The 16,651-nt window shown below is 44.8% G+C and overlaps 1 protein-coding gene across 6 annotated transcripts in view; it reads left to right on the top strand.

The window, feature by feature from the left end:
- KMT5A (lysine methyltransferase 5A) overlaps positions 1 to 16,423 on the top strand; it is a 93,056-nt gene extending 76,633 nt beyond the window's left edge. For 2 of the 6 annotated variants that reach the window (XM_075322818.1, XM_075322811.1), the window contains 7 exons: positions 6,286 to 6,383; positions 8,175 to 8,331; positions 8,805 to 9,000; positions 11,556 to 11,643; positions 11,725 to 11,784; positions 13,097 to 13,287; positions 14,620 to 16,423. In XM_075322818.1, the coding sequence (XP_075178933.1) occupies positions 6,294 to 6,383; positions 8,175 to 8,331; positions 8,805 to 9,000; positions 11,556 to 11,643; positions 11,725 to 11,784; positions 13,097 to 13,287; positions 14,620 to 14,830 (993 nt within the window). In that variant the 5' untranslated portion in view covers positions 6,286 to 6,293 and the 3' untranslated portion in view covers positions 14,831 to 16,423. Of the gene's footprint in view, positions 1 to 6,031; positions 6,384 to 7,935; positions 8,084 to 8,174; positions 8,332 to 8,804; positions 9,001 to 11,555; positions 11,644 to 11,724; positions 11,785 to 13,096; positions 13,288 to 14,619 lie in introns of those variants that run through there. The other 4 variants (XM_075322805.1, XM_075322825.1, XM_075322835.1 and 1 more) reach the window with 4 other exon arrangements.
- Positions 16,424 to 16,651: the final 228 nt, after the last annotated feature.

Raw genomic sequence — 16,651 nt, 5'->3', positions numbered from 1 at the left:
GCAGCTTTCTAATACTAACCTGCATCCGATGTGACAGGTTTCCTTTTAAAAGGTGAGTTCTGGTTGGTGAAATCAATCACCTTCCCACAGTGGGGGTCCGGTCGCTGGGACCAACAAAGCCGATCTCACTCTTTGCTTTGCTATGATATCTGCATGAAAATCCTGACACAAATCAATTTTCTGCTTTTATAAAGGGTTTGTGCCATGTTCCATCTTCAGGCGCTCCCCACCTCCTCATTGCTGTGAGCTGGTGATTTCCTTATGACTGACCGTTTTGCTATCAGCATTGGCGGAGTATAGGGACTGGCTATAATTAGCCATCCCGCCGGCTTCATGGCAACACTGGCAAGTTCTATGCTAAAAAGCTTACAAATGTTGCATCTGTTACCCACGAGTCAGACCACTGATCAAAGACTGCAGAAGGGCTGGTAACCAAGGCAACGAGCTCTAAACAATCATATAAAATCCTTCCATTCTTGAGCAGAACGGATTTTTAGTAAGGGGTTATCTGCAAAGTTGCTTGCTTTTATACTCCATATGGGGCATACTCCTTTAAAGAGAACCTGTAAGCAGGCGTTTGCTAAGTAAAGTACAGACATGGCCATATTGGCGCTGTAATACTGATTAGTATGATACCTGTATTGTAATCCCGTTTGTGATTTTGTGTAATCCATGATGGTCGTTTTCTTGTAATGATGTATTTGTGCATTGGGGTAGGGTCTTATTTTGGTGCTCCGGCCTCTCCATATACCTCAGGAGTGGGGAACGTCCGGCCCGCGCGCTGTATGTGGCCCACAATGAAGTTCTCTGCGCCCCTAGGGCAGGTTCCTGAGTCCGCAGTGCTCTGGCTGGCCACCGTGTCTTGCCGGCAGCCAGCGCTTTAAGTTCCTATGTGCGCTGCGAGGACGCGCATTCCGGAGTCACATTTGTAAGTGACTCGCGCTAGTCTCACATCACATCACCCGACACAGCCGCACACACTCCTGACAGGAGCGGGTTGGCTGTATGTATTTATATGCTGTTGAGACGCTCGTGTCAGGTGAGTGTGCATCTGTGCTGGGTGATGTGATGTGGGACTAGAGCAAGTCACTTGCAAATGTGACTCCGGCGCCGAAGTGTTCACTACTAAACGCTACGTGAGTGTACCATTGGGTCCTCACGCTGGCCAGTGCCAGTGTGCTCAGGACTTACTGTGTGGGCGGGGTTAGTGCTCTGCACTCCCGTCCCATAGAAGACGTGCAGCAGCTTCACGGCTTTCAGTGCTGTGTGCTCCCTCCTTCAGTGCTGCGTGCCACCACCCACGGTGATGTCCATGTTCCCCTGTGATGTCTGTCCTTTGCAAGTGTTATCAGATTTTCCCAGTCGTCCCTTAGTGGTGTTTGTGCTTTCCTCGTGATATTCAAGCCACCCTTGTGCTGTCCTTGCCCCCCCCCCCCCCCCCAAGTGCTGTCTGTGCCCCTCAGCTATATGTATGTATGTATATGTATATGTATGCCCCCAGCCCCTCTTTTGATGTATACATCACTGGAGGGGCTGGGGCATATACATCACATTGGAGATGCTGGGGGTATATGCATGTGCCCCCCAATGTCTCCGGTGATGTGTGTATATATAGCAGTCCCAATGTCTCCTATGGGATTATATATGGTTTACCAATATTATTACAAAGAATCGACTACGCTCCAGACAGAGACAAGCCTTGAAATGTAGTTATGAAAAGCAATGTTACATGATCGATGTCACCGAAAATTAACCGCCGCACCAAAGAGAAGTAGCTCCGACCACCACAGTAGAGGTGAGTTAATTAATTGCTTGATCATATATAGGCGGGTAATTTGCACATTGATAATTTTGTGCGGCCTCCGGAGGTTGGTAGAAATTTAAAAATGGCCCCCGGCAGTAAAAAGGTTCCCCATCCCTGATCTACCTGTTTGTGAATGACAGGACAATGATCCGTCAGTGACTTGCCCCCTGTTTTAAATATCGCACCAGCATCTACATTTGGCATTAGGTCTCCAATAAAATGGTGCCCTCAGCTGCACATGCGTGGTCGCATCCACATATCATCAATGCGGATTTCACTGCGCATGCGCTAACAGCGACATTTTATTGGAGACCTAATGTAGGTATAGCTTGAGATTTAAAAAAGGCAGCAGATCAGTGTCCGGTCATTCACAAATAGGAAGCAGATGGAGGGACTGGAACACCAAGATAAGACCCTAACCACAGTCATGAGCTAATGTATCAATACAAAAAAAGGTCAAACAATGATTACACAAAAAACACCAAACAGATCTTTGTTTGCTGCAGATCTACCAGTTTATTCTAAGCTCTGTCTAAGCCCATCCCCCACCACTGATTGTCAGCGTTCTGCCTATGCACTGTGAACATAGAAAATTGTCAGTCAGTAGTGGGGATGGGGTTATATAGAATATGAAGGACTACATGGCAGCAGGTTTAGTGGTCCTCATGATAAAATCACTTATCAGCAAGAGATAACTAATCTACAGCAAGCACCGCAGTATGTAACACATTGCTGGAATCAGGGTCTCTGTCTCTACCTTACGATGCTATCAGATTAGGTAGTGAAAATCTGGTGATAGTCCCTTTTTAAAGGGGTTGTCCACCTTGGGCTACAAGTCTGCAGTCACATAGTGACGCATAGTGGCTGCAGGACCAGTATCCTCAGGCTAGAGACCCCCTTGTAGGGAGCATCCACAGATCCAGGCAGAAAATCCACTGTGTAATATGTGGCAGCATTGTGGATGTGACATTACAAAATGTCGTCTGCAGCATACATTCACATAGAATTGTAACGCGCTGCAGACTATGTTGGCGCTATAGAAATAAAGATTATTATGGATTTGACTTTGCAATGTGGAATGTTAGAGATTAACCCACAGTAAAATCCTCCGAGGTTTAGTGTGGCACAAATTCTGTAACAAATACATCTTGTGTGGAAGTACCAGAAAGGGAACCTGTCAGACACCTCTACCCTCGCTCCCAAACCACTTCTAGCCCTTTAGATGACATTTCAGCCTTCTATGCCTCCACACATTGATGCTACGGCGCTGTCAAGTTCAATTTCCATCAATCTGGCAGTGCGTTGGTTGATGACGATGCACTGCCCGCTCCTCAGCCTCGCACTGTATTCCTGGCCTAGTGCCTCCCTCTTCTCATTGATTGACAGGTCGTTTGCTCTGGCACATGGCCAAAGACCGATCAGTCTACCAGGCATCATATGCAAGGAATCTGTATGTTCTCCCCGTGTCTGCGTGGGTTTCCTCTGGTTCTCCGTTTTGTTTTTGCCCTTTTTTCTTTTTTTCCCTCTCACTCCAAAGGCATACTGATGGTGAATGTAGATTGTGAGCCCCAGTGGGGACAGTGATTATATATATATATATTTTTTTACATACATACTTTGGTTCCGGGAGTATGCTCTTAAACCAAGCTAATCTTATATCAAAGCACATTTTCCCATAGGAGAGAATTGAAATGCAGAAAGACAATGCGTTCCACAGCCCAAAATATTTACTGCATTTATACAAATTTATTACAGTAATACAAATTGTCCTGTATTCATATAAAATTATTGCAGTACACTAATACAAAATACTATACAGTAAAAAACATATAAAATAAATTAAACTGCACGATAGCTTACAATATTAGAATTGTTGGTGTGCGAGAGGTGCACTATAGAGAAAAAAATGATGTATAAATATGATAACCGTTATTCTAGTACAGTACACAAAAAACACACCCCAAATCTATTCTCCCCAAAATAAGGGCAGAACCAGGCCAAATGTGGGGTATAAATACTGCACAGGCAATTAGATTACAGTAGAAGCAATGTGCTGTACTGGTTAGCAGAAAGAGAGTACAATACAGTGCAAACTAATAGACATGCTATATAGTATATACTGTATAGAGTACAGAAAGTTACCGTCATATAGCGTGCTGAAAGGGTGGAACCGGAAGTGTGCATGGTGAGTATTTGCTCTTATTGCAAAGCATTGCTCTTAAACCAAGTTACAAATTTGTATAAAGCTTTGCTTGTCCTGCAAAACGCTCTCAAACCAAGTTACTCTTAATCCAAAGTTCCACTGTATTTGTGTATGTAACATTAATAGGGTGGTGCTAGGCAGTGCATACAGCGTGGAACTGCATGGTCATGTCCCACTCACTGCTAGACATGTATATGAGAGTACAATCTTTTGAATTCTCTCTGCTGGAGCAGTGCATTGAGGACATAAAGGGTTAAGAGTTAGGCTGCTTTCACACATCCCTTTTTTTTTTGCCGTCCGGCAAAAAAACTGATTCAACGGATCCGGTGAAAAAGCTGATCCGTTGCATCAGTTTTTTTTCCATGCGTTCTATTTTTTTTAACGGATCCGTTGTGCTGCTGAGCATGCGCAGTTCAAAAAACCGGATCCGTCGTTGGATTCCATCATATGCTGGATGAAGACGGATCCGGCGCCCATAGGCTTTCATTGTAACGCACGGCACCAGATCTGGCGCCATGCGGTTTTTCGCCGGAGACAAAAAACACTGCAAGCAGCGTTCCATCCGGCCGCCGGATCAGCTATTTACGCTGGATCCGGCAAAAGCTGGATGCAACGTAAGGCCATGCGGCACAATCTGGCGCCAATACAAGTCTATGGGGGAAAGGACGTTTTTTCCCGGATTGTGTTGCACGGCGAAAAATGGATGTGTGAAAGCAGCCTTATCTGGTCTAAGAAAAGCCTGAACTCACTCTGGCTGCAGACTGCTGGTCATTACAGTCTGCCAATCCGCTGTATGCCCGTGCAGGCCGGCACTTATGTGCACCGGCACACACAGACAGAAAAGGGCCCCTGTGCAATAAGTCAATGGCCCCTTTGCAGCCCAAAAACTCTTACAAATGCACTATTCCACCTACTTTGGAGGTAGAAATGGTCCCCCTAACTTCCTGGGCCCCATGCGGTTGCACAAGCTGCACCAATGATATGTCCGCCTCTGCTTATGTGACCACATGTATGTGATTTGGCTATTTGCAGCCACTTACCGACTAGTCTTATTCAGCTTCTAACCAATTCTTTTCTTTTGGGAAAGGCCAGGCTAGACTCTGGAATCCTGACAGTGTGTGCATCACGTGACCGTCCACTGCAAAGAACTTACAGGGGAATCCTGACAGTGTGTGCATCACGTGACCGTCCACTGCAAAGAACTTACAGGGGAATCCTGACAGTGTGTGCATCACGTGACCGTCCACTGCACAGAACTTACAGGGGAATCCTGACAGTGTGTGCATCACGTGACCGTCCACTGCACAGAACTTACAGGGGAATCCTGACAGTGTGTGCATCACGTGACAGTCCACTGCACAGAACTTACAGGGGAATCCTGACAGTGTGCGCATCACGTGACCGTCCACTGCAAAGAACTTACAGGGGAATCCTGACAGTGTGTGCATCACGTGACCGTCCACTGCACAGAACTTACAGGGGAATCCTGACAGTGTGTGCATCACGTGACCGTCCACTGCACAGAACTTACAGGGGAATCCTGACAGTGTGTGCATCACGTGACAGTCCACTGCACAGAACTTACAGGGGAATCCTGACAGTGTGTGCATCACGTGACAGTCCACTGCACAGAACTTACAGGGGAATCCTGACAGTGTGCGCATCACGTGACAGTCCACTGCACAGAACTTACAGGGGGAGTTCTGACAGTGTGCGCACCACGCACTGACATAGTGACTGCAGACTTTTCTGCTGAAACCGGGCAACCCATTTACTCCTATTGTATTTTGAAAGGCTAAATAGTCCTGGACATGGCTTAGGGGGTTTATGGAGGCGTTTCTGACCGGTTCCTTTAAACAATCGCACACAAAAGTCAGTTATTTTTGTTTTGTTTACACCTGCCCTACTTTGATACAGTAATGTGCTGCAGCGCATCAGTCCCTATTCTGTATGTGTGGATGATCCTGCCCAGCTCCATGCTCTGCGCTCACAGGGCGCTGCTGCAGATTGTGCCGGGGGACATCTGATCTCAGACCCCGGGAAGCTGCCGGCACCCAGCGATCACACACAGCCGCTCTGTATACACAGGGATCCATGAGCTGTGGTTCCCGGGGCTACCCAGTACATGGCGGGGAGGCGGCACCGGGGGCTCGGCCTTCTGGTAGCGTCGGCCTGAGCCCTCCCTCCTTCAAGCCCTTTAAAGATGGCGGCGCTAGGCCCTGTCATAAGTCTCTGACCAACCCAGTACCGCATTCAACCCACCCTGTCTGTCTCCTAGGTAAGAAAATGTCCAAGTCTAGCGACGGAAGGAGTGGGGACGCACCGGAAACCTGCCGTACCGGGGGAACCAATGAAAACAACCCGAAAGTGACCGGGGTCGGTGGGCTACTAACTGTTTTGTGTGTGTGCTGCCGGGCGCCCCCTAGCTGTAGTCTGCCGCATGTGACATGAAACTAGTTCTTGTGTATAGGGGATGACAGCTGCTGTGTTGTGTGGCTGCCTGGTGGAGTGGACGCTGTGTGTGTGTGTGCGTCTGGCTGGTGGAGTGGACGCTGTGTGTGTGGCTGTGTGTGTGTGTGTGTGTGTGTGGCTGCCTGGTGGAGTGGACGCTGTGTGGCTGTGTGTGTGCGGCTGCCTGGTGGAGTGGACGCTGTGTGTGTGTGCGGCTGCCTGGTGGAGTGGACGCTGTGTGTGTGTGCGGCTGCCTGGTGGAGTGGACGCTGTGTGTGTGTGCGTCTGGCTGGTGGAGTGGACGCTGTGTGTGTGTGCGTCTGGCTGGTGGAGTGGACGCTGTGTGTGTGTGCGTCTGGCTGGTGGAGTGGACGCTGTGTGTGTGTGCGTCTGGCTGGTGGAGTGGACGCTGTGTGTGTGTGCGTCTGGCTGGTGGAGTGGACGCTGTGTGTGTGTGTGCGTCTGGCTGGTGGAGTGGACGCTGTGTGTGTGTGCGTCTGGCTGGTGGAGTGGACGCTGTGTGTGTGTGCGTCTGGCTGGTGGAGTGGACGCTGTGTGTGTGTGCGTCTGGCTGGTGGAGTGGACGCTGTGTGTGTGTGCGTCTGGCTGGTGGAGTGGACGCTGTGTGTGTGTGCGTCTGGCTGGTGGAGTGGACGCTGTGTGTGTGTGCGTCTGGCTGGTGGAGTGGACGCTGTGTGTGTGTGCGTCTGGCTGGTGGAGTGGACGCTGTGTGTGTGTGCGTCTGGCTGGTGGAGTGGACGCTGTGTGTGTGTGCGTCTGGCTGGTGGAGTGGACGCTGTGTGTGTGTGCGTCTGGCTGGTGGAGTGGACGGCTGTGCGTCTGGCTGTGCGTCTGGCTGGTGGAGTGCTGCACTATTGCTAGAGGACTGTCAGTGATGGTAATGACAATTGCTGTAAATGTATCTGGCTTTTACTGCTATCGATCTAAACCAAGATGCAATGATTGCCCCAATATAACCAGCCTTCCTTGGCACCATATTACACCCTGGACCGTGTGCCGTGTCCCAGCCTGGAGGGTGGTGATGTGAGCATTAGAGGGGGATTTCTTATTGTCGCCTTCTGCAGATTAAACATTGCCATCCTTTGATATGTTGGAGGTGGCATTACAGAGTTCATTGCCAATGTTTTTTCGAGGTCCTCCCACACGCCCACAGGACAGTTCCTATACATCTGCCCACGTGAATCGTCCTCTGTATAGGCTGGGCCATTATAATAGAGGATCTGCAGGAACTGAAACAGGTTTTCCAGTATGGAGTGTGGCTAAGTTTCCACAGTGCAAAAAACACATTGTATGTTCCGCAGTGTTCTGCAGTCGGCATATATACAATCGCTTTTTTGCTGCCAAGTATTTTTTGGCATTGTAAACTTCACAGGAGCCGCGGGTTTAGGCTCCACATCCTGTGTGTGTGTGTGTGTGTGTGTGTGTGTGTATATGTATGTATGTATGTACACAAAGGGATGTTCTGCCGTCCAGCCATTAATTTTAACCCCACGTGAAAATGCAAGTAGGAGTTTGTTCTTTTTGGTGGCTGGTGGCTGGAATGTTTAGGCGCTGATCAGGTACAACCGTTGCTGTGATCGGTAATTTGGCTGATCTGCCCGGCTGTAAGGGCCACTTTAGGGTATCTGAAAGCTAAATACCTTATAGCGAACTACCTATATAACCAATTAGTCTGTGTTTTTCTTTTCTCTGCAGGATCTGGGACATGGGGGGCAGTCAAAAATCTCCTCTTTTATGAGCCCTACTAAATCTACCAGTGCAAGACCTCCCCTTCAGGAAGAAAACTCTGTGACCCACAATGAGGGCAAACATCCGGGCAAAGCCTCTGTAGATCCACCTAAGAAAGCGGATGGTACGAATTCTTACGTAACATAATGTCTGTGTACCTGACTGTGTGGTTGATGCACGTGCCGTAATGTAACCAAAATATTCCAAAACAAATTTTATTAGATTTTCTTACAATCTGTTAAAATCCCATATTGTAGCTAATAAAATATATATATTATTTTTAACACCATTTTATTGGAGAGTAACTAACTTTGCTGTCCAGTACAGTTAAAATAAAAAATTATAGGCCTATACAGTGTGGCCAAAAGCCTTAATCTGTTACCATATCTTATATTACTGCTAGTAAGCCAGCAGCTGCAGGGAAAATAAAGCTTACATTTTCTCCATGTAGTCACTGTTCCAGTTGTGCTACCAGACAGTCACTATTTACTGACAGGTTAGCACTATTTATGCAGCTAAATGGTGTTTTTGGAAGCCGCATATTTCTGAGTTATTAGACATCGGTGATTGACATTTGTATATGATATGTCATTTTAGTTGAAAAACAAAAACCTGGCACCACCTCTAAGCCGTCAAAAGTTGTCGAACACGGACAGAACGAGTGTAATTCCACAAAAGTGATCACTGACCAAAAACAATCAGTCCCTGAAACTCAGAAGAAATCATCGTTGCCGCTTACTGCTAAGACATCAGCGCCTCAAAAGATGGTGAAGGCGAAATCTAATAGAAGAAAGTAAGTGTGGGGTGTCTGGCCATCATGACCTGCGCCTGCATAAAGTCTCCTTCTTCATCACATAAACCGACTGGCTTTGCTTTACAAATATGCTTGATGGTTTAGATGAGCTTTTCATCCCTCAAGTTAGAGGGAGGAACAAAAGTGTACTCCTTACCAAAGTCCTTTTGTGTTTGTCATATGTTCGAGTCTGGAAGAGGAAGCGCAGAGATTGGGGGGGGACCCTAGGCAGACTTGGTAGGGGCAGGGGTGTGTGTATTTTTATTAATAAAGTTGGTGAGCAAAAGAAAAATCTAATCTGATCAGTCATTTGCACACAGATGAAGAAATTTAGCAAGGAGACTATTCTAAACATCTTGGAGAACTAACCACAGATCTTATGTGGACCTAAGTTTGAGCAAATCCTTATGTCATTTCATGTAATTTCAGACAGACTCAATGATGTTAAGATCCATGACCTGTAGAGGCCATATCAACACTTCCAGGATTCTTTTTTTTTTTTTTAATTAAATTTTAAGATAGCTATTAGAGGCAACCTGTCACCTCCTCGAAAATGCAATTACCTATAGATATAGGATTAATTTCCAGATGAATGGCATTACAATGCTGCCCAGTGGCTCTACTGGGAACAAATTTAACTTCTCTACTAAGAGCCTCTGGCTTTCAGTCATACGAGCATGCATAGTGATCAGTCACCGTATGTAAAAATGCGCTGTACAGCCAGCTGTCAATCAAAGTTAGTATGTGAGCAGGGACTGTAGCCGCTCTCTGCACACCCCCATGACTGAAAGCCGGCAGCTCCTGGGAAGAAATAAGTACTTCATCTCTTGGTAGCCGCAGTGGAGCTAGTCAGGAGCACACATGAGAGAGGAGGGGATCTTTGGAAATGGAGGAGAAGCATTTGCTACCGGGAAATGTAGTTTTAGGATATAAGAACAGGATCACCCAATTTGCTATGTGAAACTGGGTGCACAAAGAGGCAGATAGATGAAAAGGTATCACAAAGACACTTCCCAATATGTAGTAGGTGTAATAATATGTGCAAACTTCCAATTCGAAAAGTAGTATAGTTCTCCTGATTAACTATGTTGCTTACCTCATGTTCAGGGCATTGCAATAGCTTGGGTATCCATGATTATGACCAATAGCGACTAACTCACTGGTCAAAACCATGGATATCGTAGCTGCTGTAATGCCCTGTAAGTGACAGTTAATCAGGAGAACTATACTACATTTCTAATTTGAGGTATTTGCTCCTATTATTACACCTACTACATATTGGGTTATGGTCATGGAGATGGGAATAAACCTGGAATACCCACATACCTATTTTAAGTTTAGTCTGTAAATTACCAATAAGTATGCATTTACTATGCTTTGTGAAAAATATCATTTGGGGAATAACTCTTTTTAAGAGGATATCTGGGACGACCTACACACATCATGCTGTGTGTGTGTGTGTGTGTGTGTGTGTGTGTGTGTGTGTGTATATATGTAAAGCTGAGTTTTGTGTGTGTGTCTGCCTAAAGGAATCCGCACAGTCGCATGTAGAATCACAAAATTTTGCACAGACACTTCATGTGACCCAGGGAACGTCGTAGACTATGTTTTGACAGGAAAATTTAACCCTGCGCTTTACAGTTACTCTCCAAAAAACATGCCTCCATTAAGTAAATGGAGCCTGGAGCTAGTGGTTTTAATAGCAGCTGTGATAGGTTGCTATAGGAAGAAAAGACATTGTTAGTATAAGAACCTTATCTGTGAGGTGATATGATGTCAGTGGGGAGACGGATAGAGAGAGAAAGAGAGAGGGAGAGAGAGACGACACAGACATACATAGGCACAGACAGAGTAAGAGGCAGACAAGGAAAGAAACAGACAGAGACAGATCGGGAAAGAGACAGAGAGATACAGACAGATTGTGGAAGAGACAGGCAGACAGGGAAAGAGGATACAGGCAAAGATAGATGGGGAAAGAGACAGACCTTGATAGAGACAGACTGGGTAAGAGACAGAGAAATAGAGATAGACAAGGAAAGAGGCAGACAGTAAAAGACACAGACAAAGAGATGGACAAAGACAGAGAGGGACAGACCTAGGGGGAAAGACAGAGAGACTGATACAAAGACATAGACACAGACAAGGAAAGAGACAGACACAGCGACACACAGACAGAGACTTGGAGAGAGACAGTTACTATCCCGGGCAACACCGGGTACTACAGCTAGTATGTATATAAATTATGCATATGCACTGTCCCTTTTTTTTTTTTTTTTTTTTTTAAAGGCATTTTTCACTGAAACTTGTGCACAGTACTGCTGTCAAAATGGCTTCATGTGGCGTCATACACAAGCTGAACATCACCTTTCTTGTGCACAATAGACTACACTGTAGGCTTAGAACATGAGCAAACTTATTTTTGTCGTTTTGTTTTGCATTCAAACCACCACTTGTTCCTCTTTTTAAAGCTTTAGCGTTTCAGTACATTATTGGTTAACTTGGATTTCTATCAAATGGGGTTTTTGATACGATGAATTTTTGCGTATTTTCTACAGGGCACAAGGAACAAAATCTCCCAACAGGAAAGTTACAGATTATTTCCCTGTCAGACGAAGCTGCAGGAAAAGCAAAAAAGATTTGGAGGTAACCACAAACCTTGTCCTATGAAGAGATCCACACATGTACCGTTAATGGTGCTGATGGTGTTTTCAATTTCTTCTTCAGACCGAAGAAAAGCAGAGAATTGATGACCTTATTCAAAGTGGCAGAGAGGAAGGGATGAAGGTGGGTACTGCGCAATGTGTGTTTCTAGCTGTGATCATCGTTTTTATTATACCGACCTATGTTTTTACTAGAATGTGATCTAGGGCTGATCGCTTAGTTATTGTTTACACCAGTTATACTTTTGTTGTGTTTAATGTTAAAGGAAACCTGTCGTGTAAAGAGGACACAAACCCCTGAAAAAATAAAAGCGCTATTAATCTGTAGGTCAGTAGTGTTCCAACACCATACCGCCGCCGCACAGAGCACCCCGCTGCCAGGAGGAAATTAAATTTATTCTTCTCGGCAGCCATGGGCTTTCAGTATTAGAGCCGCTGTGGTACTGGTCACCACTCGGTGAATAGTGAGCAACGGCTGTAACTGCACCCCCAACACTGATTGACAGGCGGCTCAGCATTGCATCAGTACTGAGCCGGCTGCTCACGGCAGTGGGGCTATCAGTGCAGCGGCTGCAGTGTCAAAATGCTATTAACCTGCTAACTAAAGGGAATTTGTCACCAGATTTTTGCCCCCTAATCTGAGAGCAGCATAACATAGGGGCAGAGATATTGATTCCAGTGATATGTCACTTACTGGGCTGCTTAGGGTAGCTTTGATAAAATCACTATTTAATTAGCAGTAGATTATAGAGGACTATTTAGCGTACTGCCATATAGTCCAGTGTATTCAGTAATTTTGTATTTTGATTTTATCAAAATGACAGCAAACAGCTCAGCAAGTGACACATCACTGGAATCGGCGTCTGTCTCTACATCATGTTGCTTTCAGATGGGGAAGGAGCAAAAACCTGGGGACAGTCCCTTTAAGATCCAGTGAAGGACTATAGCTGGAGACCAGATTCGTCTGCCTCTACCCCTGCCCGGCTCCTCCCAGCTCTGCTAGAGGTGATTGACAGGTCTCTCTCTGTATACTTAAGACAGAGACCTGTCAATCTCCTGCAGCGCCCCTGGGGAGAGCTGGCCAGAGGTGAGGCTTAACTAGATGAATCTCCGGCTAGGTTTCTCGGCTGGATCCTCGTCGTATATTTTCAGAGAATATTTATACTTTGTTGCAGATTGTGCTGTGTTTAGGGCAGGTCTGACAGTCTCATGTAAAAATATCCTGTTTGCAAACTGACTTTCATTTTAGATACAAACATTGTTTTAACAATAAATCCTAAAATTGGACATTGTTTATACATTTTTGGGCTGATGGCCTTGAGAATCTTTCCTTCTTTCACAATCTTGCTCTTGCACAAAGCTGAATATATTTTTGTTCAAGAGAACACAGCATTCTCTAAAATCTCTACTAATGACCTCATTTTTCTTCTCTTCAGGTTGACATGATTGCCGATAAAGGTAGAGGGGTGATTGCAACTCGCAACTTCCAGCGTGGGGAATTTGTAGTGGAATATCATGGAGACCTCATAGAGACGACCGATGCGAAAAGGCGAGAGGCATTATACGCTCAGGATTCATCCACCGGCTGCTACATGTACTATTTTCAGTATCTGAATAAAACCTACTGGTGAGTTGAGGCTAATGAGCAGCACTTTGTTGTCCATTGTAAGTTTAATGCTTAAAATCAGTCCTGTATAGAGCTGCTGGGATTGGGGATCATGAGAGATTTTCTATTTATGACCTGTTCATGTAAGACCATGTTTAGACACTTGATTGCTTGTCTATGATTAACCTGAAGAAATCTTTGATTTTTGTCAAGTTCTTCAATGCATTTTATTTTTTTGTATCTTCAATTACCTATTTATTGTCTAGGTGTAGCCCCATCTTAAAATACCACTCAAGTATTTATTTGTATTTTACGGCTACAGAGATGCTTTAAAAGGAATCTGTTACAAGGTTTTTGCCACGTAATCGGAGAGCAGCATAATCTATGGGTAGAAACCCCGATTCCAGTGGTGTGGCAGTTACTGGGCTGCTTAGTGTCGTTTTGATAAAAATCACTGTTTATTCAGCAGTAGATTATCATTAGAGGACTACTTGGCGTGCTGCCAGATAGTCCAGCATATTCATGAGCTCTCTGTATAACTGCTAGATCTGTAGCAGAGAAACCATTGATTTTATCAAAATGACAGCAAACAGCTCAGTAAGTGACACATTGCTGGAATCAGGGTCTCTGTCTCTACATTATGCTGCTCTCAGATGAGGTAGCAAAAACCTGGTGACAGATTCCCTTTAAATCGAAGTCCCCTGCCCCTAGACTTGTACTTGCCTGTTGCTGTCTTCTACTTTTATCATTGCCGCTCCCATTGGTCTCTGGCAATTTGTAACCTGTCAGCAGTTAAAGGGCTACATGGAGCGTGCCAGAGGTCACGTTTCAATACAAGTTTATGAGAGCCTTGTTCTGGCTCTCATAGACTTGTATTAAGTGCTTGTGACGTCAGACGTTGAGGGCAGAAGACCGCACTGCGGCACCGGAGGTGGAAAAGACAGAGGGTGAGTAAAAGACTAATCCATTGCTAGAGGAGAAAAAAAAAACAAAATACTGGAATGATGGTTTGAGTTGTCTAGCATAGTGCTGTTAAGGACTTATCCTTAGAATGGATCATCCATATCAGACTATCGACAATCTGATTGAATAGGAGCTGAACTTTGTTCTCGGCACTGGTATTTGCTCAGTGAATGGAACCTCACTGTTCCAGATCATTTCAATGTTTACATCCGGCTAAAGGTGTTGGCTCTCCACTTACCTGGTAATAACACCCTATCTTGAGGGTAGGTCATCAGTATTACAAGACCTGACAATTCAGTCATTCCTTTTTAAAGACCGATCTACAACTTGCTTGTTCCATAATGTATCACCTGTGATATTTAACCCATTTCTTGTCTATTCTTACACCAGTGTTGACGCTACAAAAGAGACCAACCGCCTAGGAAGACTAATAAACCATAGCAAGAATGGGAATTGCCATACAAAGCTACATGATATCAAAAATATACCTCACCTTATACTGATCGCATCAAGGGACATAAAGGCAGGAGAGGAACTGTTGTATGACTATGGTGATCGGAGCAAGTCTTCCATTGAAGCACATCCATGGCTGAAAAACTGACTTTCATGAGGACTACTGGATTTTACACCTTGCTTTTTGGACTGGTTTTATCCCTCCTCCCTTTCCATTCATATATGCACAGATACTCGTAATGCAGGCGTTCCTAGAGACTGATTATTCTGTGATTTGCAGGGGGGGAGTTTGAGCCTCTTGTGCATGCATTTTGTAGGCATTAATTCTACATCTCTTTGCTGGACCGAAAAACTAACAAATAATGTTTCTCCAGGGTATTGATGGCTAGTCCATTTTTTTTTTTTCCCACGCACAAAAAACAATCTGGAATGACATGGCAGGAAACAAATGGTTTTGTATAGAAATGAGGCAATATTCTTATCTGATTGAGACTGTTTAACAGTAACTTTATAGTTTTTTTTTTTTTTTTCCCCACCCGACTTGGTAAAATGGACATGAGCTGTATTTATTGGAGTAATCATGTCTAAAGTTCTACCAGAACTTGTGACCAAGTTGAAATCATAGGCTGAAGATCTGTATATGATCTGTCCCCTCCTATCTAGATGCACTGTACATCTGATATATTTTATGTGCTAGCTATAAGCAGCCCTTTTAAACAAATGTGAATTAACTTTAAAGAGCCTTTCGGGACAGAATGACTGTTCAAACCAGGCACAGGCGCTCGGTGCACACTTGGCGTGGCCAGACATGTAAGTGCACCTTCCTACCTACTGTCCTTCTTTGGCTCTATATTACATCGGGTATGGAGATGCGCAAAAAGAAGTAGATGGAAGATGCACTTCAAGGTTGTTTCATACGTATGCGATCATCCGTCCGATCCCGGATTGCAATGCCGAGATTGGCACCTGATGTGAACGCGCCAGCCTCAGGAACATATGAAGCTGTCCCATTCGGATCATGTACATACATTGCTATCGAGATCGGACTAATTAATCATGGACGTCTGAAAGTGCCCTAAACGTGCCTGTACTTGGTTTAATGAACTTTGCCCCTCCCTTTAATTAACTTTTTTTTTGATCAGATGTCTATGAGATTTGACATTTGCCATCTGTAATCTCCAACTGGTGATTTTCTTGGCATTTGAATAGCAGAAGTGGTGGGAAAAAAAATGACGTTTTAGTGTAGATTTTAAATAAAGGCTTCATGCACACTGAGGAGCTGTATACATGGAACCTGTGCGTCACCAAAGCTCTGTACTGTGGAGCACAAGCACTCCGTATACTGCCATCTGGCACAGTAATTCCCACATTAGAAAAATGGCATCCAATGGAGCGAGCAAATTCATACATTGTCTTTTCTCTGGGTTCTACATGAATCCTTGAGAAACCTCGGTCTGAGATCCAATGCAAAGAGATTAAGAAAGGACCCAGATTTCTATAGGTGTCACAGTATGTATATGTGATGTGCATGAGGCCGGAGACAGTAAGACTTAAAATCCTGGTCCAGGAAGCCATAAGGCTGTTGGTCTACAAGACCCGATTGCTATAGTGAGATTTTTTTAATGCATTGAGTGTTAAAGATCACATTGTAAAGATATTTTTTTTTTTTATACTTCATTGAAAAGAGTATTCTGTGGAATAAATATTTATTGATAGAGAAAATAAAAGTCCTTCTTTTGTATGTATATTTGTGATTATTATACACTGCTAATGTGCTATTAAATGGCTATTCCCATTTCAGATATTTGTAGCAAATTCCCATAATATGCAATTAAAGGGAACCTGTCAGGCGCAATATACACCCAGAACCATAAGCAGTTCTGGGTGCATATTGCTAATCCCTGCCTAACCGTCCCTGTATACACTAGCACAGATAAAGAGATCTTTAGAAAAAGTATTTCTAAAGATC

Source organism: Anomaloglossus baeobatrachus, chromosome 1 (genome assembly GCF_048569485.1).
Source record: "Anomaloglossus baeobatrachus isolate aAnoBae1 chromosome 1, aAnoBae1.hap1, whole genome shotgun sequence".
Classification (NCBI taxonomy): domain Eukaryota; kingdom Metazoa; phylum Chordata; class Amphibia; order Anura; family Aromobatidae; genus Anomaloglossus; species Anomaloglossus baeobatrachus.
This window is presented reverse-complemented; position numbering and strand designations above follow the sequence as displayed.